The sequence below is a fragment of the Esox lucius genome, chromosome 25, assembly GCF_011004845.1.
Source record: "Esox lucius isolate fEsoLuc1 chromosome 25, fEsoLuc1.pri, whole genome shotgun sequence".
NCBI classification, from domain to species: domain Eukaryota; kingdom Metazoa; phylum Chordata; class Actinopteri; order Esociformes; family Esocidae; genus Esox; species Esox lucius.
The window spans coordinates 13,833,036-13,856,069 of record NC_047593.1 but is presented as its reverse complement, the minus strand read 5'-3'; the positions used below and the strand labels follow the sequence as shown (position 1 = coordinate 13,856,069).

Here is a 23,034-nt window from a genome sequence, read left to right as displayed (position 1 = left end):
ATTTCAAAAACAGATTTAGTCATTAGCCCATTCATCTCGGAATAAAGTCATTAAAAAGTGATCATAATAAAAAAAAAACGGATCTCCCTTCAACCGGATCTCCCATCCTCTGTTGCAATATGTTAACTAAGTTGCAATATGTTCACTTTAAACCCAAACAAACATGAATCTGTGAAACACGCAGTTTTGCAACTGTGTTCCTAGATGATTATTAGTGACATAAAAATGTTAGCTAGCATGTCATTAATGGGAAATTAATATTTGCAGTAGTTGGTTAGTTAAAAAATATGACCCCCTATTAGCGGCCACCATCCCCAATTATTTGCCACCTTACTATTTTGTTGAATTCCATTATCATTTATTTTTATTTGTATTACAAATGACAGATCTTAGTCTTCTCTGAAGTGTCTATTAGAAAGTTGTTGCTAGCTTTCTTGCCTTCTGTTAAAGAAAAAAAAGACTGATCACTTATTACATGATGTCTGGTCTGAATTTAATGAACTGAAACCTGTCTAAACAATTTCCATACATGACATTAATTAAAGATATACATAGACCTACACATTTCACAAAAAAATAATTAGTTGTCAGTAATATTTTTCACCTCTTTCAAGGTGGGCTACACACTTCAATTTGTTTTCTATAACATGGCAGGCCAATACATCTGAAAACATTCCTTGAAAACCCCACTAATTTAACATCAATGCCATAGAGTCATCTCAATCTAAGTCTAACAATCAAAATCCCACTCTGCTAAACCTAAGTGTACCCTTTATAGTCTGACTGTACTCTAAAGTGCTGTATTTATAACCCATGTACGTGTTGTAAGCGCTGTCCATCACTTCTTCCAGAAGCCTCTGTTGTGAAGCACAGCCTCTTTCAGTCTGGCCAACATTATCTCCTTGGAGGAGTAGATGGGCAAAAGCAGTAGGAAGTGGCATGTGAGGGATTCTGGGAAATGTTGATCAGTGGCATTTGCCAGGACTGCCACCCTCATCTGTATCTTGTCCATGCCCAAGATGGGAACACGATCACACCCCGTCAGAAACACTAAAAGGAGGGGAGGTGAAAGAAACATTACAGGCGTTGTGACACGCCGGCCAACCTGTTATGAAAGACCACTGGAGTTCCTCCGGTTTCACACGGAGGAGGAGGGATTAGTGCCGCACTTACGGAGGAAAGCTTTCTTTTGCTTTTCTGTCAGCTCCTCAAAGGCCTCCCAGAATGTGATGACGCCGGGGTGTCCGGCGTGGTATTCCGGTTCGTACACAGTGTTCTACACGTCAACACAAATACAAATGTAACTTTCGCACAAACCACCCAGCTATAGCAAATTCACGATTTCCACTACGGGTTCCCGCGTAGCGACGCGTGGTTCCCCCAGCACAGTGGTAGCAAATAACAGATGGGTGCAGACCTGCTTGAGTGCATCCCAGTCATAGTCCTCTGTCCCCACCATGACTCCCCTGAGTTCCTCCGGCTGAAACAACTCCACCACGTCCCGGTCGCACACCTTGAAGAAACCTCTCCGGAAACCATCAAACGCCGTCTCCACCGACCGGTTGAAAGCGTGGTTAGTGTAAGCGTCGACAAACTGCTTTCTGTGAAAATATGTTTTGACAGTTACGACAATCTATTTTCATCAAGCGCAAATATGTAACATCAGGATGTAAACTTTGTTATATTACGGCATTGTAATAAATATTAGGTGAAAACATTGCCGGGACTGTACTTGTTAATATTTGTGACTGGTTTTTCTGTTTCACTGGGATCAAGTTCCACTTTCACGTCATCCCAAACCACCTATTTTGGAGAGTGATGGAGAATGTAGTGGAAAATGTAAGCACAAGTAACTTGTATTTCCTATTTTTAGATATTTCAGTAACCAACATTCAAACAGTTTGAATGTAATACTAATCATACCGAGAAGGTAATGTCCAGGTTCTCTTTAACATCATCATCAGTGTAGTCCTCCAAGAGGTACCGTAAACTCCTTCAAATATAGTCAGAAGTCAATCTTAATTCAAAAATATATGAAGCATACACATATCTATGGTACATCCATGCTGAAGTAGATACATACCCTCCCACAACGGGTTCAAACTCTCTGAGGTCGTCCAGAGACGGCGTGACCCCGACCAGCTTCTTGAACAGGGCCAGGGGGAAAGGCAGATGGACGATGTTGTGGTTGTACAGCGCCATTCCACACAGGATACCAAACAGGAAGTAACTCTTCTTCTCCACTTTGAGCTGGTAATAAGTTGTAGATGGGGCTTAATGACAGCTGTTGCTAAATCGATTATATTGTAATGTTTATTTGTAATGTTTTTGGGGCTAATCACTGACTAAATGCAATGTTTTTTAGAATAATCTATTGTTTCATTACTCATCTGTTCAAATTGTTTTTGAAGGTATGTACAGTATCTCACAAAATTGAGTATGCTCCTCACATTTTTGTAGATATTTGAGTATATCTTTTCATGTGACAACACTGAAGAAATTACACTTTGCTACAATGTAAAGCTCAGTTTCAGGATCTTGGAAATCTTCTTATAGCCTAGGCCATCTTTATGTAGAGCAACAATTATTTTTTCAGATCCTCAAAGAGTTCTTTGCCAAAAGGTGCCATGTTGAACTTCCAGTGACCAGTATGAGTGTGAGAGCGATGACACCAAATCTAACACACCTGCTCCCCATTCACACCTGAGATCTTGTAACACTAACAAGATACCAGGGTGGGAAAATGGCTAATTGGGCCCAATTTGGACATTTTCACTTAGGGGTGTACTCACTTTTGTTGCCAGCGGTTTAGACATTAATGGCTGTGTATTGTCTTATTTTGAGGGGACAGCAAATGTACACTGTTATACAAGCTGTACACTCAATACTTTCCATTGTCGCAAAGTGTCATTTCTTCAGTGTTGTCACATGAAAAGATATACTCAAATATTTACAAAAATGTGAGGGGTGTGAGATACTGTGGATTTCTTCACACATAATCACATTTCCCTAATTCACAGCCTTACCTTGGCAGGAAACCAGACCATAGTCTTGGTGTCGTTGTACATGAACATGTCAGACTCGGGAGCCAACAGCTCATCAAACAAGTGAAGGAAGAAGTCCCTTTTGTATACCTGTGACACCTTCTGGTCCTCCACAAACTGCACCTGGGGGGAACAATACAAAAGCTACATTTAGGTTGAAGTCTTGTCTGGGGGAAAGGTAATGAAAACATTTAAGAGTGTCATTTCTGACCGGAAACAAAGGACAACGTTACCAGAAGCTCCCTCTGGAAATAATCGTGATCTGCAGAACCTAGTTGCCTGAAGGTATCTTCGATGAGATATGGGCGCCTTAGCTTCAACTGAAACACAGGGGCTGGGGGAGATTCCGGGTCTTCGTTGAATGTTCCACGAGGACACATCACTGTCAGTTGGTGGGCAAGTTTGTGAACCTCCTGCAAAATGTCAATGTACATTATTTACAGTATTTAGATGGTATATTTAAAATGAGCTATAATCAAAACAAGGTTCAATAAAATAATAAAGCCAGTAGATTACTACCGTGTACCTTTGTAAAATGCGCATGAATGTTAAAAACCGCAATCTTGCACGTCAAGTTCAGCACAAACGGGTAACGGCAAAAGATGGTTGGCGTGTTGGGCTCATCCTAGAAGTGAAATAAAGAAAGAACTGAAGGTGTACCTCAATAGCCTTGAATAGTATTTTATTTCTGCTGTCTGCTCTGACGTGAAATAAGTTATATGAAACAACCAGAGATTGAATAGATTCCCAGTTAACTACCACCATATTGATTAATCACTCCTTACATATAGCAATTTAACGATTATTTTGATATTTTATTACCTCCCTTGTTGACCAGAAATGCCAAAGCTTCACATCCTCCACAGGAACTACGTTACGGACGATCTCTTCGACATAAAAGGCACTTGCTGGAATGTTCTGTGTTTTTCCTGCTTTTTTGCTTGCCTTTAAAATAACATAATATCAGCATTAAAGTTAATTTGCACGTCTTTAAACTTAACAATCTAGTATTTTAGGGCACAATCAACACATTTGATAGAGACAACTACAGGAAATAGACAAGTGCAAATGACTGGCACAGACACTGACTTTGTGGAGGTGCTTAAGAACTTCCAGCAGGTATTTGACTCCAGGGTTGTGGGTAACCAGAAGGCCGTTCCTCAGCATGAATGACACAGCATTCTTCCACATCAGAATGTGCTTAGTCATGATGGAAGACTCCAGTAAAGACCACCATTCTTCTATCAGGTAGAGGCCACATACAGTATGTTTATAATATTGCCTGACCAATGTTTTATTATTCCTTTGACCGGCTATGACATGGTAATTCTGTAAAGTTAAACTGATGCTAAATTCGCTGATAAATTGAGAAGGTTCAGAGGTTATTTACTCAATGTTTTAAGAGCTGTGTTGTTCAGATTTTGTATGATTACTACTGCTAAAGCCAACACCATCGTCATGATGCTGTTGTCCTCATGCAGAAGAGGGATTGTGGGCAAAATCATAAAGATCTCTGGTGACTTGATGACAGGTGCTGAAGTACAAATTCTCTCAATCAGTTGCTCAATGTTTACCTAAATGGAAAATCAACAGAGCAATTAGGACATTAATGATGAATTCTGTTTTAAATATAACTTGATTTAAATTATGTGTTGCAAGAGTATCTTGATCTTAACTGATTTCTTAATCCATGGTATGTTTAGAAGCTGGTCGAAAACCTGGCTGGCAGCCTCTAGATCTACTCCCAAAGTGCCAGCTGCTTGAGGGTCCTCACTGATGATTAGAAACAAAGTGTATGTTATTATCAAGGAAGCAACATAGGCCTTCCTAACTGTAAAAATATGGTTCTAATTTTCAAACTATCTGAACTTTCAGTTTTAAACTGCTTACCTGGCTTTAGTGAAACTTGCCACAAGACTTGAAGGTGTTGAAAACATTATGGATATTTCTCTGTTTGAAAAAATATAGACAAATTTAATGTTTCAGTACAATTAAACATGTTTATTTTCTTGTGAACTGAAAAGACCAAAAAATAATACACAAGCACCTTTTCACATCTTTATTTCCCTGCTCCATCGTCAGCCATTTTTGTAGCATGCCTTGCTCTAACCTCCCGATTGGCTGTTCTCTTTCAAAATTCTAAAATGCCAGATGAAGCAACATTATTATTTAAGCAATTTCAAACAGAAATTAGTTGTTAGATAATTTTGGATATTTAGACACCTAAAACTGACATACAATAAGAAAGAAACAACCTCTGTGGTGTAAATGAAATTTGAATGAAATCCTGCTGCTATCTTCATGTCTGATCAAAAAGGAAAACATTAATAATAGGTTTTAGTATTCATTATAGATTAATAATATCACTGAATGGAATACAATATAGAATATTATACAACAGAATGAAAAACGTATTGCGTTCGATACCATCGGCTGTTGCCATGCCGCCAGAAGCCCTTTTCAGGAGAATTAAGGTGGGTCGCAGGCTGTCCTCTGTGGTGCTAGTACCTAGCTGACCTTTGGCCCCGCTACCAAAACCCCAGAGTTGTCCAGCAGATCCCAACACAAGGGTGTGATGGCTGCAAGGGTTAAACGAGACAAAAACACAGTCGGGCAAAACATGTTCAAGACCAGTTTCCTGTCATTTCGTTTTATTAAGCTTTTTAATTATATTTTGACATGTAGAAGTCCCCTAAAAAAATATGTCATCACCTGCCACATGCAATCTGGGAGACCAGTCCATCCAAGCCCGTCACAAGTTTGGGTCTGAGTTCATTAGATGTTGTATTGTGCCCAAGTTGGCCATGGCTTCCCTCTCCAAACGTGAACACCTGGTTATGCTAAAGAACACAAAACATATGTTCAATGCCTGGATACAGCTCATAGCAGTGGTAAATGACCCATAAACCAAAATCCCAGTGCTTCCTTAATGCTATTAGAAACGCAATTATAATAAATAAAAAAATGACTGTTAAAAGTAGTTTTGTCTGTCCAGTGGTATATTTACTGATGTGCCACGACCACAAGCCGAACAGCATTCAGAATTGTGAATCCCATGGTTTTTAATTCAGGACTAAGGCATGAGGTGTCAGGGTATATAGCCAGTAAATCGCTGCTAAAAGGCTGCTTATATAAAGGCCTCCGCTTGTTATATTGGCACTCTGAGTTTTACACAGCTGAAGAACACACCTTATCAGTGTTACTTAGCCCCCCCTCTGGCCTTAAGTATGACAGTATTATAGAGATAGTCATTGCATGATACCTTGGTGAGAACAGCGGTGTGTGCTTGTCCGCAGCTGATGAAGGAAACCCCCAGGTTTCTGAGAGCAGGCACAGCACATACATTGAACCGGCCTGAAGGAGAGGACAAGCATCATACTTTAGGCCTCCACAACAGTGGAATGTTAATTGTATTAAACCAGACTATTTACTTTGTGGGGGACAACAAATTAATTCAAAGTTCAGAACAGAAAATGCCTGGTGAATAAGCCTGATCAGCTTTCACACAGGATGCGACAGAAAGTGATGGATCTCCATAGATTCTAAAGTTCTGTTTTGTAGTAATTGAGCAAATTCCTTTTGATAAGTGAACTTTATGGCTTCCAAAAACCGATTCCCCAACTTTAACATGATAAATGCATCATACACTGATGGGACAAAATGTTATTACCACCTTCCTAATATGCTGTTTGGCCTGCCGCCAAACCAGCGCCGACCCACCGAGACGTGGATTCTGCTTGACCCCTGAAGGTGTACTGTGGTATCTGGATCTTTGCAGCAGATCCTCCCCAACAGAATATTGCCCAGAGCATCACACTCCCTCCACCGGCTTGTCATCTTCCCATAGTGCATCCTGGTGCCATCACTTCTCCAGGTAAATGGTGCACACGTACACGTCAGTCCACGTGATGTCCAAGAAAACTGAATTCATCAGAGCAGGCAAACTTCTACCACTGCTCCAAGGTCCGGTTCCAATGCTTGCGTGCCCATTGTAGGCGTTGGGACAGGGGTCTTCATGGCCACTCTGACCGGTAAGTGGCTACGCAGCTCCATAAGCAGCAGGGCGCGACACACTGTGTGTTGTGACACATTCCTCCCCCAAACATCATAAAACATTTTCTGGGACCTTCTGTCGGTTCAGACCGGACGGGATAACCTTCGTTGCCCTCACGCATCGATGAGCTTTGGGTGCCCAACACTCTGTCACCAGTTTGTGGTTTGTCCCTTCTCTGACCATTGTCGGTAGGCACTCATCACTGCTGACCGGGAGAACTCCACAAGCCTTGCCGTTTCAGAGATGCTCTGACCTACTCATCTGGTCATTAAAAATGTGCGTCAGCATGATTAATGGGCACGATTAAAGGGCACGATTAAAGTCTTGAATCAATCTTTAATCATGCCCATTTCTCTTGCATCCAACACACTGACTGCGAGAACTGATTGATTGTTCACTTGCCATCTAATCCACCCAGACCTTGACAGGTGCCCTTGATAGAAGGTGACCAACGTTGTTCGCTTCAACCTGTGTGGGGTCATAATATTTTGGCTCATCAGTGTACATAGAGAATCTTATTTCTATAAGTACCCTTCTCATCCACCCGGTTGAGTCCCAGCTGCCCGGCCCTGTTTGCCCCACAGCAGTAGACCAGGCCTGAGAGGGCGAGGGCCAGAGTGTGGGTCCCTCCGGCTGCGATCTGAGTCACTGGGACCCCAGTGAGGGAGCGCACCAGGGCAGGTAGCGGCTGCAGGGGCAGCTCTTTGCCCAGCCCAAGCTGCCCATGGCTGTTCAGACCCCAGGAAAACACCTCTCCTCCTTTAGAAGACAAGGAAATTATTTTGCATTACATTACAATTACATGAGAACAAATGCCGCGGTTCTGAGGTAGCCTCACTTATCCATGTGATATTCACAGTTGACGCCATGTAGTCTGTGTCAAACAAATAACTGTAAAGACTGCTACACACAAACAGGACGATGAAGCATTATGTATGGTTTGTTTTTCCAAAATTGCATGACAACCAAGCGTGAGAACCTGGTTAGTCGGCAGCTTTTAGTCGCTGTTAAAAAGTATGATATGCTATAGCTACCTTTAGTGAGGGCCAACGAATGGAAATTTCCACAAGCAACCTGTATCACTGGTATTGGCAAGGGTGAAAATATTGGAACTTGTCTGTGTAAGAAAAAAAAAAGTATATATTTTCAGTGGAATCCAAGAAGGCTGTTTTCTTGATTACTTGATGAAATAATGGATAATTTGTGACTGTTATGAGTATTTTCTTTTATGTTGGAAGAATCCTTGCCTTGGTCTGTTGACTTTGGAGACAGTTGTAGGGGCAATGCCAAGCTGTCCCTCGCCCCCTGCCCCCCATGAATAGACCTGTCCTGAGACACACACAGCCACACAGTGGTCCTGACCACAAGCCACAGCTACTGCTCCACTAAGGCCCTCCACTGGTGCTGTAACCGATAAAAAACACCCATACACACAGGTTTATTAAATTCAATTTTTCTTTAAATTATTAATTGAACATTTCACCAATATAATGCACGAAGGATTTAATTCATGGTGAATTCACAACAGAGATGACGTAAAGCTTTTGGATCGTAGCCTACAGAAACATGGCAACAGTTAACTTTCGATCTGGTTTGGATGGGAGAAACAAAACTGAAACCCAACATGAGCGCCAGCTACGCAAGTTCACTGAGGGATACTAGTGCTGAAAGGTGTCGCTAAACGAACCAGAAACGAAACAGTCTATTGACATTAAACAAATATAGAAAGTGGTTAAGAGTACCTGGTCGTTTTGAGTCTTTATTTTTCTGTCTGCCAAGTTGTCCATTTGAGTTGCGCCCGCAGGATAGGATCCTGCCATCTACTGTGAGAAATAAAGTGTGCTGCTCCCCGCAAGCAATTTCAATGACTTCATCAGAAACTAAATTCCATTCTATAGGAACTGACACATTCTCAATGTTCAGACCGAACTGTCCACTCGAACCGTCTCCCCAGCAAAACATGATGCTTGGTTTGGCTGTTTGATAATGATGCAGACGGAGGTGAAATCTGTTTTATATTCGAGATCCACACATTCATCCCTCCGTTCAGGCTCCCGTCCCACATTTAGGGATCGAGGTAAAAGAGTGAACCAAGTAATTGCCGAAATGTCATAAAACGAATATAGTATCATTATGGACTCTCATCAGCATCAATTCATACGCTAAATACAACAGGTGCTGGTCATAAAATTAGAATATCATCAAAAAGTTGACTTATTTCAGTAATTCCATTCAAAAATTTAAACTTGTATATTATATTCATCCATTACACACAGACTGATATATTTCAAATGTTTATTTCTTTTAATTGTGATGATTATAACTGACAACTAATGAAAATCCAAAATTCAGTATCTCCAAAAATTTGAATATTGCAATATTGTAATTATTAAACCCCCTTTGCGAAATATGCTGTGGTTGCACCCAGTCCCTGGTGGTTTGTAGAGAGAAAGAAAAAAGTTTAGCCAGACTTAGCCGGAATTTAGCCAGAATTTGCTTAGCGCAAATCCTTCTCTTGCTGTTGCGGTCTGCGTATGCATGTTTATCTCGTCTTTTTTATCTTATAATGTAGAACATTTTTCTTTTCATAATTTTTCATGTCTGCCTCCTGTGATGTTTTTGATGGTACTGTAAGAAGCCAAATTTTTGGGAGTGCATTTGGGAGTGCATAGAACTTAGTTAGCTTCCTGTAGCTAGCACGCTATGAATGGCAACATATCGCATCTAGCCTGAATGACGTCCGATGCACTCATGAATCCAACTCCATGGCACTACACCCTGCCCTGACCCACCTGGACAAAACCAACACCTATGTGAGAATGCTATTCATAGACTTCAGCTCAGCGTTCAACACAGTCATCCCGTCTAGGCCGGTCAACAAACTCCATGACCTGGGGATCTGCCCCTCTCTCTGCAACTGGTCTTTGGACTTCCAAACCAACAGACCCCAGTCTGTCAGGTTAGACAACTTCACTTCCTCCACCCTGATCCTGAACATTGGTGTTCCACAAGGCTGTGTGCTGAGCCCTCTCCTGTATTCCCTCTTCACCCACGAGTGCGTTCCTGTACACAGTTCCAAAACCATTGTCCAGTTCATAGACAACACCATGGTGGTAGGCCTTAATATTGACAATGACGAGTCAGCCTACAGGAAAGAGGTCATCCACCTGGCGGCATGGTGCGCTGACAACAACCTTGCCCTCAACGCAATGAAAACCAAGGAGCTCATTTCTACCATCGCAGACCTCCAGCAGAAGTGGTGTCTGCACATGGCACACAGGATCATCAGGGTCCCTTCACACCCATGCCACCAACTGTTTGCCCTCCTACCATCAGGCAGACAGTACAGGTCTCTGCGGTCCCACACCAGCAAGCTTAGGAACAGTTTCTTCCCATCTACTGTAACCCTACTGAACTCTGTGGTCGAACCCTTAACGTACCCCACCCCGCCTCTCTGGGACCTTGTTGCACTACTCCCTTGTACTACTCTGACACTGACTTGATATGCTTGATAATGGAAGTTTTCAGTTGTTAAATGTATGTGTGTACCTCAGGAACTTCACCGCTGCTATCCCTGCATTTCAGTTGCACATACTCCTTGTACATTCAGTTTGCCTCTTTGCACATTTAGAATTGCCATTGTGCCTGCATTTTTGCAGTTATTACATACCTCTGGGCCTCATTGCTGCTATCTCTGCATCTCAGGTGCACATACTACCTTAATACATCACTACTTAATTGGCCTCGTTTGCACATCTTGAATGCCATTTTGAAATGACCATTTGTACCCTAACAAATATTTTCCCACTTGTAACATACACTATACCTAATACTTGTAAAATGTCTGCCCTCCTCTATTTGACTTATTGCACATTTGGTATTGCTCATCTACACATTCCACTGGTAATATACATATGTTTCATACTTGTAAATACTGGTACGTTTTCTGCCATCCTCTATTTGCCTTATTGCATATTTAGTGTTGCTAATTGTTCTGCATTTGCCTTCATTGCACATCTACACACTCCACTGGTAATATACAGGTGCTGGTCATATAATTAGAATATCATCAAAAAGTTGATTTATGTCAGTAATTCCATTCAAAAAGTGAAACTTGTATATTATATTCATTCATTACGCACAGACTGATATATTTCAAATTTTTATTTATTTTAATTGTGATGATTATAACTGACAACTAATGAAAATCACAAATTCAGTATCTCTGAAAATTAGACTATTACTTAAGACCAATACAAAAAAGGATTTTTAGAAATGTTGGCCAACTAAAAAGTATGAACATGAAAAGTATGAGCATGTACAGCACTCAATACTTAGTGGGGAATCCTTTTGCCTGAATTACTGCCGCAATGCGGCGTGGCATGGAGTCGATCAGTCTGTGGCACTGCTCAGGTGTTATGAGAGCCCAGGTTGCTCTGATAGTGGCCTTCAGCTCTTCTGCATTGTTGGGTCTGCACTTGAAATATATCAGTCTGTGTGGAATGAATGTATAAATTATACAAGTTACACTTTTTGAATGGAATTACTGAAATAAATCAACTTTTTCAATGATTATCAAAGGAACATAAAAGGTTTTGGTGAGCCATTATGGGTTTATTATTGAAATAGCTGGTCTGCCTGTTCAAGCTTTGCTTTGGTGAAAAAGTCATTATGGATTCATTAATAATCAATAAATTAATAGAATTTATTTCAGTATTTCTTCAATATCGTTTTCAATGATTGTCATAGGAACTTCAAACCCGGTGTATATTATTCTAAAAATAGCTGGTCTACTTGTTCAAGCTTCGTTTTGGTGGAAAAACTCTTTATTAATAATCAATCAATCAATCAATGGAAACACCTCTTATAAGGAATTTCTTCAATATATTTTTCAATGGTTGTCATTGGAACTTCAAACCTGGTGTATATTATTCAAGGATTAGCTGGCCCACTTGTTCAAGCTTTGTTTTGGTGGAAAAGCTCTTTATTGATTTATTAATAATCAATCAATCCATGGAAACACCCCTAATTTGGTATTTCCTCAATATCTTCTTCAATGATTGTCATATAAACTTCAAACCTGGTTTATATTATTCTACAAATAGCTGGCCTACTTCTTCAAGCGTTGCTTTGGTGAGAAAGTAATTATGGATTTATTAATAATCAATAAATCAATAGAAACAACTTTAATTCTGTATTTCTTCAATATCTGTTTCATTGATTGTCATTGGAACTTCAAACGTGGTGTATATTATTATTGAAATAGCTGGTCTACCTGTTCGAGCTTGGCTTAGGTGAAAAAACAACTGTGGATTAATTAATAATCAATAAATCAATGGAAACACCTCTAATTCGGTATTTATTCAATATGCCTTAAAATGTTTAATGTCCTGAAGTGGCTCAGTCAAAAAAGTATAATAATAAGGATAGTTACGCCTTCTTTTCTGGCTCTAAACTTCAAAAGTTTGTTTTTGAAATAAACCGTTCTGCGGTAAAAAAATTTCTATGAGATGAACGGAGCCACGAGAATCGGCTCAATGAAAAGACCGTGCCCGTCAATGTAGTATTAATATTATTTGTGGATTGTGGGGGTCATTAGCGCTCTATTTCTGCTGCTGTATGTAACGTTCAAGTAGAATAGGCTTTCGTTTATTTATTTTTGTCTATCAACAGCAACGTACAAGGGATCCGGAGGGGGCGTGGACGTTTTGTTTCCGTTCTGATTCGCGCTGGCCAGCATCACGGGGATAGAGGCAAATGGTTTTACAACGTTTGACATTCAACGCACGACAGACGAAAGGACATTTTGTATTAATTTAAACAAGTATTGCAAGCGGTGCTGCATTTTAGAGCATAATAGCTACAGTCGTTATAAAGAATCAAAGGTAAGAATTCAGAAAGCCAATATGTTGTGCAAATGAATACTTAACAAATGTGACTGCGACAATCATTGCTTCTTCTGCTAACAAGGTTAGCTGCTATTAGCGGCAGTTAATAAAATAGCTCTATGATAGTACTGTACTAGTAATTAACCTAGCTAGCTTCTGTAAAACACTTAAATTATTAGGAAGTCTTCAGCTATATTCTGTCTTTGAATGTTATGTACCTAGTGTTGTGATATAAATATGGTCGTTGATGATAACGTTACATAATCATAAACCATCGGTAATCCTATGTTGCACAGCAACTAAGTTAGCCAGTAAGCAATGGCTTGTTTGTGTTATAACGTTAGTCACTACCATCTGAAATTAACTAGCTAAGTACATTTTACAAGACGTGCATTATGTACATTATGCAGGAGCCTGAACACAAGTATTTCATACATGCGAGAACATGTTTTGTTTGTTTATGCGACCAATACATTTGATACCGTAGTTAGTCGCTAGTAGTGCCTGGATTGGTTGCTAGCTACAGTAGCTCGCTAGCAATACTACTAGTGTACAATCGTATAATGATACATGTTGCATCATGCTGATTTGTGAATTTTCAGTGAAGTTTGGTTTGACGCAATCATATGCAGTGTTGACAAGTGTGTGAATATATATTTTATATACCTGTTTTTAAAAGGGTTGACGCTATTTCCGCAGAACGTCAAATACACTACAAAAGGCTTCCAATGTTTTATCTAATATATTTTATTGGACTATCATGTTACTGATTAAATGGCACCAATACATTCCTGTGGTACTTTCAGAATGCTTCAGCTCTGTTGTTTCAATGAAGAAATGTTGCTACGGTTAGACTAGACCAATGTGACTGAAGTCATTAAACTAAAATGTAATATAATTTTACTGTGAAGTACAAGATGGTGCAGAAGCAGATTGTAGCACGTCTTCGAATGTGGCTAGGCCTACATATTGTATGGAATGGAGAAGTGCATTTGATTTGGGAATGAGACCTTTTGTCATTTTCCCCAGGTGAATAATTTTTATTTCTTTTTTAGAGTCCTGCCATCAAACCTTTGCACAATTGCTTTACTGGCTTAACCCAATGTTCCTGCAGTGATGGATTTGTTATGGTTTAGTGAGATGATAAAATCACAGTCTGAGTACTTTTCCATTGAGAAACACATTTGTAGACTGCATTTTCTTCTTGTTAGGGTGTCGTCCGCTCCACTGCCGCCGACGCCGGGTTGGTGACCATGTCAGCCTCTGCATTCATCCACCTGGCCCGATCGGGGGGGTCCCAGGCTGCGCGGCAGAGGGGTTTCCTTCAGACCGCCCTAGTGGGTGTCCGACCCCTCCGGGACGACCCCCCCTTCAGACAGCCCCTCCACCTGTGCACGCCACATGCCAGCAACACCCGCTTCGACCCGGACAGCAGCGGGAAGCCCACCACCTGGGACTCGTTTGGCATCTGGGACAACCGCATCGACGAGCCCATTAACCTGTCGCCGTCCATCAAGTACGGCAAGCCAATCCCCAAGGTCAGCCTGTCCAAGGTGGGCTCTGCCTCGCTCATAGGCCACCGGAAGGAGAACGAGGACCGCTTCCAGATCTCCCAGATGACCGATAACATCCTGTACTTCGCCGTGTTCGACGGCCACGGCGGACCTGAGGCGGCGGACTTCTGTGATAAGTACATGGAGAAGTACATCAGGTCAGTTGAACCGGTGGAGTCACCTTTTTTGTGGTCTGTGTTTAGTCAGGACATGGTTTTGTATGTACATTATAGTGTTCCCGTTTAGTTTGATTCAATGGAAGTGAGACAAAATAGAGTTCAGAAAAGGGTGTGGTTTTAAATTATGCTAATTTACGGATGTGTGTGTGTGTGTGTGCTGGTGTCATTAAAGGGATTTCGTGGCAGAGGAGAACAATCTGGAAGTTGTTCTAAATAAAGCATTCCTGGAAGTTGACAAAGCCTTGGCCAGACACCTTCACTTTTCTCCTCACGGTGGGTCCTCCATGTCACATATCAAAGATGTAGATCAATGATGCCTAAATTACATATTTATTAAAAACTGTAGTTTTAGTTGACTCAGGTCTTGGTTTGCTAGTGTGGAAATATGAACTGATAACATAGCCTAACATGAACGTGACCACTTTACCTAGAGATAGAATGACTGAACTGAACCTAAATGGCGCAAACATGAACTTTCAACTAGTGCCTGGAGCTCTGCAAAAGCTAAACACTAGTAGCCAAGGTCACTTCTTTAGGAACATGTAGATAAGCATTCAAAACAAACAGAACTCCACTAAATGTCCTGCAGATCAGGTTTATCCTACTGTTTGTCCCATTGACTCTTGCAAGATATAAGATACATTTTCAGTTCCTTTAGAAGCTGTTTTGTAAAGAATCCCGTACCAGGCCCATATTGTAGCTGTCCAATTACTGTAAATATCAGTTGTTGGCTTTTTTTAATATATTTTTTTTAATCCCTGTTGACCAATCAGGTTACAGTCAGTTTTGCTTGAGCGTGTGGCCAAAATGTTGGCCATGCACGGCGTGAAATGTCCCAATATGCCCTGTGTGTGTGTGTGCATGTTATCTACGACAGCTGCGGAGCCAGCTAAGAGCTGGAGGCACCGGCACCTTTTTGGAAGGAGAAGGGGGGCTAGATAATGGAGGAGAGGCCAGCGGGTCTTATCCTGCACTACTGGAAGGTTCCTCATCTTTCTGTCTTTCTCCTCGCTCTTTTTCTCTTTCTCTCGCACAAGTTGACTGCACGTGATATTTGGACAGCTATATACTGATACATATAAATAAACTGTTAACAATCAAATTGTTGATAAAGACGTATCGTCACAAAGTTGTGACTATTAACATTGCTTTATATTTAGATCATAGACCAGCTGAATATAATTACTTTAAAGGGCTGTCTAATCTACAGAATGATATTCATAGGGATAATGATCACAAGTATATTCTGATGCTAAACTATGTACAGTACCTGTCAAAAGTTGGGACACACTTACCCATTCAAGTGAATGGGTAAGTATGTGTCCAAACTTGACTGTTACTGTACTTCTGTGACTTTCTGTACTCTACCATGAGCCAGTACACTGTCTAATGTACATGTACTGTGGACTTGTTCTGCCGCTCTCTGACATGTTCTGTTTTGATACCACTGGTCAGAGAACCCAAAGTTCCACCGGTCATATCGCGTGGCTCTCGTTCTTGTTCCGTAATCCCCGAAACAGTGACATGCATGTCTGACTGTCTCTTCAGCCATCCTTTTTTTTTTTAGACTAGTAACATCTATGCCCACGACCCCCAACCCCACTCCCTTCTCATGTTGTGGAGTATGTATGAGTGTGTGTTTGCATTTCCATGCCGGCTATGTTGTGAAACGAATTGAGAGTCACTTAGTCTAAATAAAAACACGACTACAAAATGTCTGCTAATAGCCAGTCCTGTGTGAACGTCTGCTCCTGTGTGCGTATGGGTGTCCTTCAAGCGGTGTGCCCCCCCCCCCCACCCCCCTGACCTTTGTCCCTGTACTTTCTGGTGTTATAGTGGTGAGCGCCGGGTCAACGGCCACGGTGGCCCTGCTGAGGGATGGCATAGAGCTGGTCGTGGGCAGCGTGGGGGACAGCCGGGCCATGCTCTGTCGCAAAGCCAAGGCCCTGAAACTCACATCTGACCACACCCCGGAGAGGAAGGACGAGAAACAGCGGTACGCCACTAAAGACTTGGGGGGGGGGGGGTAGAATAGAAATGTGCTATGCGGTATGTGTATATCTAGATAAATCTGTTGGTGTTATTATTGATTGGAGTCACCTTTGGCAAATTAAATTGATTGTACATGAATTAGAAAGGAACAAACCTGTCTGTAACATCTCACACTTCACAGTTCTTGTCTGAGCAAAAACCAAGACAGGAAGTCCAAGGAACTCTCCATTGACCCCTGAGATTGTGTCGGTGTCGTGGCATAGATCTGGAAAAGGTTATTTAAAAAAATTGCCATAGCATTAACAGTTCCCAAAAGCACTGTGGGGGTTCTTTCATTGTGGAAGACGTTTAGAATCACCAAGACACGTCCAACTAATTAGGCAAGAAGTTCCTTTTTATTTATTATGTCTGAATTCCAAGCCCTAGTCTGCCTAGATCTAAGCCCTGCAATGTACCCCTCAACTAACAACTATCTTCCTATTGTGAAGCATGGTGGTGGGAACATCATGCTGTGGGGATGCTTTTCAGCAGCTGAGACTGGGAGACTGGTCAGAACTGAAAGAAAGATGAACAGAGCAAAATAGAGGTCCTTGATAAAAATGTGCAGATTCCCTAAAACGAGTTGGCACGTTGTCGTTGTTGGTTATTGTGTGTAGCTTGATTTAAAATAGTTTTTATATATTATAATTGGAGTTCACAACACAATAAAATGCATAGAAATTGAATGGATCTGAATACTTTTACGAAAACACTGCACGTAAATTATTCTATGTAGGTTATTTCTTAGCCCTCACCCATGCTTTAATACACGCTTTCTGTGTGTCCCTGTCTCCCCAGGATAAAGAAGTGTGGTGGCTGGGTGACCTGGAACAGCCTAGGGCAGCCCCATGTGAATGGGAGACTGGCCATGACACGTGCAATCGGGGACTTTGACCTCAAGAGTACTGGGGTGATCGCAGAACCAGAGACCAAGAGGATATCAGTAAGTGTCAGCTTTCACCGCCTCTAATCAACGATTTCAAATTACGGCATATTCTTCTTAGTGTTCATCAAGACTACATCCACACAGGGCTGGATTACAGTAGTTTACTATTTGGGGAGGACAAGGTGGAATTAGCCAGCGTGTATTACTCAGCTTGACTGCACCAGAGATATTTAGGTCAAATTTCAGACGGTGCCCCGATTGAGACAATGTCTGTAGAGTCCTGTCCATCCTGTCCATCACACCTTCATCCGAACACCCTGCAAGTTACTCTGGGTAGGCGCTGAGGGACTAAAAAGTAAATGCAATGAATCGCTAAGCTCTGAAGGAATCTGGACCTATGCCTTGTTTACTGGTCTGTTACCTCTGACTGCAAGGTATTCACTTTTAGTCATCTGGTTTTTGTTTTTCCAGCTGCACCACGTCCATGACTCGTTCCTGGCACTGACCACGGACGGCATAAACTTCATCATGAACAGCCAGGAGATCTGTGACGTCATCAACCAGTGCCATGACCCCAAAGAAGCCGCCCAGAGGGTCTCTGAGCAGGTGGGGTGATCACTGAGACCCTTGATGCTTCTCAAACCACTCCCGGGGACCCCCTCGGACATCTCACACTTTTGTTATAACCCTGGACTAGCTCGTGTGAATCAACAAGTCAAGTGGAATGATAATTAGTGGACAAGTCGATTTGGGCGCACTGGCTTTGGAACACATCTAATGCATGGAATGGCTGGGGGTCCCCAGGAGAGGTTTGAGAATCATTGCCTTAGTGCAGAGACAACAGGTATACCACAGAGCAATGTGTTGTTTCCGTTGCAGAGAAATGAAACCGTGTATAATCTCCATGTTACTGTGAATTAACTTGATTTTTAGAGTGTAATATGTCCACTGGCCATTCAAATAATTTTGAATGGCCATTAAAACTTAAAACCGGGTGTTCACTGATGTTTGTCCACTCCCAGGCGCTCCAGTATGGCTCAGAGGATAATAGCACCATAATCGTGGTTCCATTCGGTGCCTGGGGAAAACAGAAGAGTAATGAGACCAGCTACTCCTTCAGCCGGAGCTTCGTGTCCAGCGGCCGCTGGGCCTGAATGGGTGGACTAGGATAGTCAGTAGGACAAATTTTACCCTAGACGCTGATCTTGGATCAGTTTATGCGTTTTATTCCCAATGGTGACGGTTCGGGGCTTGGGAATGAAACAGATCTGAGGGTAACTTTGATCCGAAGACTTCGAGGGGAGGGGGATTCCAGTGGACGTTATAAATGTGCAATACATTCTCCGCACAGGGCGCCCTTGAAACCTGCCGTGGAACACGGCTAACCAGTAACCCATGCCTTAGAAACAACCGTTGTTGTGGAGATGATTAGAATGATGTTTCGGTAGTTTTGAGCCCATTCTACATAAAAGATGGTGACTCATTTTGTGCACTTAACATGGAACACGTCCTTTTTCCTTTTTATTTTTCCTGGGTCCAAAATGGCACCTTATTCCCTATACATGTCACTGTTTTTGATTGTTCCATTTAGGACATGCACATAAGTAAACAGTAAGAACCTGTCAGTTTGATGGGAGCTTGAAGCCTAAGATGTCTGTATGCTATTCTTCAATGCATGCAGGTGAGTTGGCAGCATCATACTATGCTAGCTTTGTCTGTGAGTTAGCATCGTACCAAGGCAAATCAGATGCTGTCTTTGTGAAGACCCAGAGAAACACCTACTTAGTTGCATGTCTTGGAGAGTCTTTTTGGTTGGAAGTTGAGTGTTTTTGACAATGCACATTTTTATTTCCAGATTATGTCGCACTTGTTTCAATTACTCTATGGATTATATTGTACTTGTTAGTGGATATCTGTGTAATATGGTGCTAGTCTTTCTGTTTAAAGGCTATTGTCACCTTAAGCAAATGTCGCAGTCAAATTGAGGACAAAGTTGGTTATAGTAAGACATTGCTTGTATAGTACAGATTTGTTGTCAGACAATGCAGTATGTACATACTAATATGTCAAATAGGAAAACACGCACACACAATGCGTTAAAATATCTGCCACGAGGACCACCATTTGAATCTCTGCGTTTGTAGCATTTTAGCACAATAGGAATAGCTGTGAGGGTTAATATACGTTAATACATTAAGACCCCTCAGAAAGTGTCAAAAGCTCAAAGTCTTGTGATTAGGTTATATTCCGTATGGAATGTGTGGATGCTTGCTGTTCTACAATCATATGTGGCCCTAATGTGAACCACAATAGAATGCATCGAAGACATTAAGTAGTGAGAGCTTTAGGTAATACTGCAGTTGTTCAGATATCACCGCCTACATGAAATACCTCTAGTTTAGTATTTTCAAAACAAATTCTTTTAAATATTTGAATGGTTAATTGTATAATGTAATTAGTCAACCAAATTGTATTTAAGAGGATTTTCAGATACTTGACAGTCAAATGCTGGGTTAAATGCACAAGTTGGGGTATTTGATTATTGTTCTCATACTTCAAGTGTTTCCATACAGATTCAGATGTTTAGCTACATGTCTTTTCCAGTTCAAGTTCTCTCTACTTACAATATACTGTATGTGAAATTGAGATATTCAAAAGTATTTGAGCCCGCGTCTGTGATCTATAGAGTGTTCTGGTACCTTTTAGTTGTATAGTGTGAGCACAGTTAGTTGTCATTTGACCCTGAAATAACTTCACTCTGTTGCATTCCAATTGCAGACAGGAGAGTTTTTTTATTGGTGATAAAATGGGACTTGAAAAAACTGGGAGACATGTAAAAAAAAAAAATGTTTCTTCGATCCATGAGGAAATATACAATGTTTTACTGGTGTTCTGAACCTGTTTTGGGTACATGTAAGTCATTTGTAATTTATGCATTTTGTACATACAGTGGGGAGAACAAGATACACTGCTAATTTTGCAGGTTTTCCCACTTACAAAGCATGTAGAAGTCTGTCATTTTTATCAACTGTGAGTGACAGAATCTAAAACAAAAATCCAGAAAATCACATTGTATGATTAAGTAATTAATTTGCATTTTATTGCATGACATAAGTATTTGATAAATCAGAAAAGCGGAGCCACTCCTTAGTTGCCCTGGCTGTGTGTTTTGTGGTCGTTGTCATGCTGGAAGACTCAGCTACAACTCATCTTCAATGCTCTTACTGAGGGAAGGAGGTTGTTGGCCAAGATCTCACGATACATGGCCCCATCCATCCTCCCCTCAATACGGTGCAGTCGTCCTGTCCCCTTTGCAGAAAAGCATCCCCAAAGAATGTTTCCACCTCCGTGCTTCACCGTTGGGATGGTGTTCTTGGGGTTGTACTCATCCTTCTTCCTTGAAACACAGCGAGTGGAGTTTAGACGGAAAAGCTCTATTTTTGTCTCATCAGACCACATGACCTTCTCCCATTCCTCCTCTGGATCATCCAGATGGTCATTGGCAAACTTCTGACGGGCCTGGACATGCGCTGGCTTGAGCAGGGGGACCTTGCGTGCGCTGCAGGATTTTAATCCATGACGGCGTAGTGTGTTACTAATGGTTTTCTTTGAGACTGTGGTCCCAGCTCTCTTCAGGTCATTGACCAGGTCCTGCCGTGTAGTTCTGGGCTGATCCCTCACCTTCCTCATGATCATTGATGCCCCACGAGGTGAGATCTTGCATGGAGCCCCAGACCGAGGGAGATTGACCATCATCTTGAACTTCTTCCATTTTCTAATAATTGCGCCAACATCTGTTGCCTTCTCACCAAGCTGCTTGCCTATTGTCCTGTAGCCCATCCCAGCCTTGTGCAGGTCTACAATGTTATCTCTGATGTCCTTACACAGCTCTCTGGTCTTGGCCATTGTGGAGAGTTTGGTGTCTGTTTGAGTGTGTGGACAGGTGTCTTTTATACAGGTAACGAGTTCAAACAGGTGCAGTTAATACAGGTAATGAATGGAGAACAGGAGGGCTTAAAGAAAAACTAACAGCTCTGTGAGAGCTGGAATTCTTACTGGTTGGTAGGTGATCAAATACTTATGTCATGCAATAAAATGCTAATTATTTAAAAATCATATAATTTTTACCTATGATAAAAATTACAGACCTCTACATGCTTTGTAAGTAGGAAAACCTGCAAAATCGGCAGTGTATCAAATACTTGTTCTACCCACTGTACATATATATATATTTATCTATTTTTTTGATGGCAGGAAACTGTCATTTATGTGTACTGTTAATGTACTAAGTGTAACAATTTAAAATATTAAATATTTTTGGAAGAGCGTTTTAAAGTCAAAATTCTTTCTATACTACAGTTTGTCTACTATACTATTTAAGTTGTTAAATTGAGGTGGCTAAAGTAGGTCTTGCACTTAGAATCAAATATGCTTTTTCTCATGGTGCTTAAGACATCTGAAATCCTACAGTTTGTGGGAGCCTTAGCATTGATCCAAATTAATGTGATGAAGCAATTCACATTTGATGATCTGTAGCGTTCATCTTATCTTCTCGTCTCCCCAAGTCAAGAATACTTAGGTACATAGAACTGGTGTGCTGATAGCTATTATCATCAATGTGAGTATCTACTCTTCAATCCACAAATGTATTTATCTATCCAGTTTTGTGAGAATCACCGTTTAGGTTTTCTTTGTGCTCCATTTATGACTTTCAGTTTTCTCAACATGACCATTTATATATATACAAGTACAGTATTTGTTTACTTGGAATGAACTTGTGTTTTGCTTGGTATGTTCTTCACCACCATCTGTGTTATTTCATCATTTAATTATTTTAATTCCATATTTATTACAGCATAGTACCTGTATATTTTACATACGTGTATGATACCTTCATCTGTTCTGTGTCTACTTGACATGTCTAACAGTTTATCCTAGTGATGTCTCCTAGTATCTCTTATACATGTTTTACTGACTCAATGGATTGACAAATCTATTTTCACTTGTATTTGCTGTTCATGTGGTACACAGTTAAATATGTAACCACATAATAAAATATTGTATTTTTCCCCCTTCATTTTGTGTGCATTTTCCAACGTTATTGTCCAGTAGATGGCATTGTTGTTCAAATGGTCTTTTATTTAGATTTTTGAAAGGTCTCTACAGTTGAATGATCTATTATAGAAGTGCAGCAATGGTACATTTAATATTTATGTAACTTATTTCTTCCCGCTATCACATTGGAATGTTGCAAGTTATTGCTCTACTAAATCCTAATCATCAATCATATAATATTTTAAAACACAGATGCACATCTATTGATCATACACATTTTTGGACTGCTTTATTCGACAGAGTTGACCTCTACTGGATATATATCAGACTGAAAATGGCTCCAA

The 23,034-nt window shown here is 41.0% G+C and overlaps 2 protein-coding genes across 5 annotated transcripts; one reads left to right on the top strand and one right to left on the bottom strand.

Moving 5' to 3' along the window:
• Window positions 1-464: 464 nt before the first annotated feature.
• Window positions 465-9,150, bottom strand: LOC105020964 (probable E3 ubiquitin-protein ligase HERC6). Of its 4 annotated transcripts, none has more exons than XM_034291218.1 (23): window positions 8,841-9,150; window positions 8,346-8,502; window positions 8,133-8,215; window positions 7,630-7,857; window positions 6,307-6,398; window positions 5,757-5,884; window positions 5,472-5,623; window positions 5,300-5,349; window positions 5,092-5,183; window positions 4,935-4,994; window positions 4,721-4,817; window positions 4,435-4,618; window positions 4,134-4,285; window positions 3,867-3,989; window positions 3,571-3,669; window positions 3,278-3,457; window positions 3,027-3,188; window positions 2,084-2,250; window positions 1,924-1,993; window positions 1,733-1,803; window positions 1,418-1,601; window positions 1,174-1,276; window positions 465-1,050 (listed from the first exon to the last, which is right to left on the bottom strand). In XM_034291218.1, exons 1-23 carry the CDS (start codon window positions 9,058-9,060, stop codon window positions 839-841), a joined length of 3,066 nt encoding a protein of 1,021 aa, XP_034147109.1. In that variant the 5' UTR covers window positions 9,061-9,150; the 3' UTR covers window positions 465-838. The 4 variants fall into 4 exon arrangements, with proteins under 4 accessions (XP_034147109.1, XP_010886649.4, XP_034147110.1 ...); XM_010888347.5 differs by having other exon boundaries at window positions 3,027-3,167; XM_034291219.1 differs by lacking the exons at window positions 1,733-1,803; window positions 1,924-1,993.
• A 3,650-nt stretch (window positions 9,151-12,800) lies between these two features.
• ppm1k (protein phosphatase, Mg2+/Mn2+ dependent, 1K) lies at window positions 12,801-20,652 on the top strand. Its single transcript, XM_010888349.4, has 7 exons — window positions 12,801-12,983; window positions 14,198-14,697; window positions 14,891-14,991; window positions 16,555-16,714; window positions 17,548-17,692; window positions 18,107-18,241; window positions 18,658-20,652. The coding sequence occupies exons 2-7, from the start codon at window positions 14,240-14,242 to the stop codon at window positions 18,787-18,789; spliced, it is 1,131 nt and encodes a 376-aa protein (XP_010886651.1). The 5' UTR covers window positions 12,801-12,983; window positions 14,198-14,239; the 3' UTR covers window positions 18,790-20,652.
• The last annotated feature ends 2,382 nt before the right edge of the window (window positions 20,653-23,034 follow it).

What these genes read in the sequence shown, in the direction of transcription:
- ppm1k (XM_010888349.4), top strand. Translation starts at nt 14,240, where the DNA reads ATGTCAGCCTCTGCATTCATCCACCTGGCCCGATCGGGGGGGTCCCAG. An exon ending in TACATGGAGAAGTACATCAG is followed by an intron (nt 14,698 to 14,890) that starts GTCAGTTGAACC and finishes GTGTCATTAAAG; the next exon opens with GGATTTCGTGGCAGAGGAGA. An exon ending in CCTTCACTTTTCTCCTCACG is followed by an intron (nt 14,992 to 16,554) that starts GTGGGTCCTCCA and finishes CTGGTGTTATAG; the next exon opens with TGGTGAGCGCCGGGTCAACG.
- LOC105020964 (XM_034291218.1), bottom strand. Translation starts at nt 9,060, where the DNA reads ATGTTTTGCTGGGGAGACGGTTCGAGTGGACAGTTCGGTCTGAACATT. An exon ending in GGAAATAAAGATGTGAAAAG is followed by an intron (nt 4,995 to 5,091) that starts GTGCTTGTGTAT and finishes TTTTTCAAACAG; the next exon opens with AGAAATATCCATAATGTTTT. An exon ending in CCAGTCACAAATATTAACAA is followed by an intron (nt 1,602 to 1,732) that starts GTACAGTCCCGG and finishes ATATTTTCACAG; the next exon opens with AAAGCAGTTTGTCGACGCTT.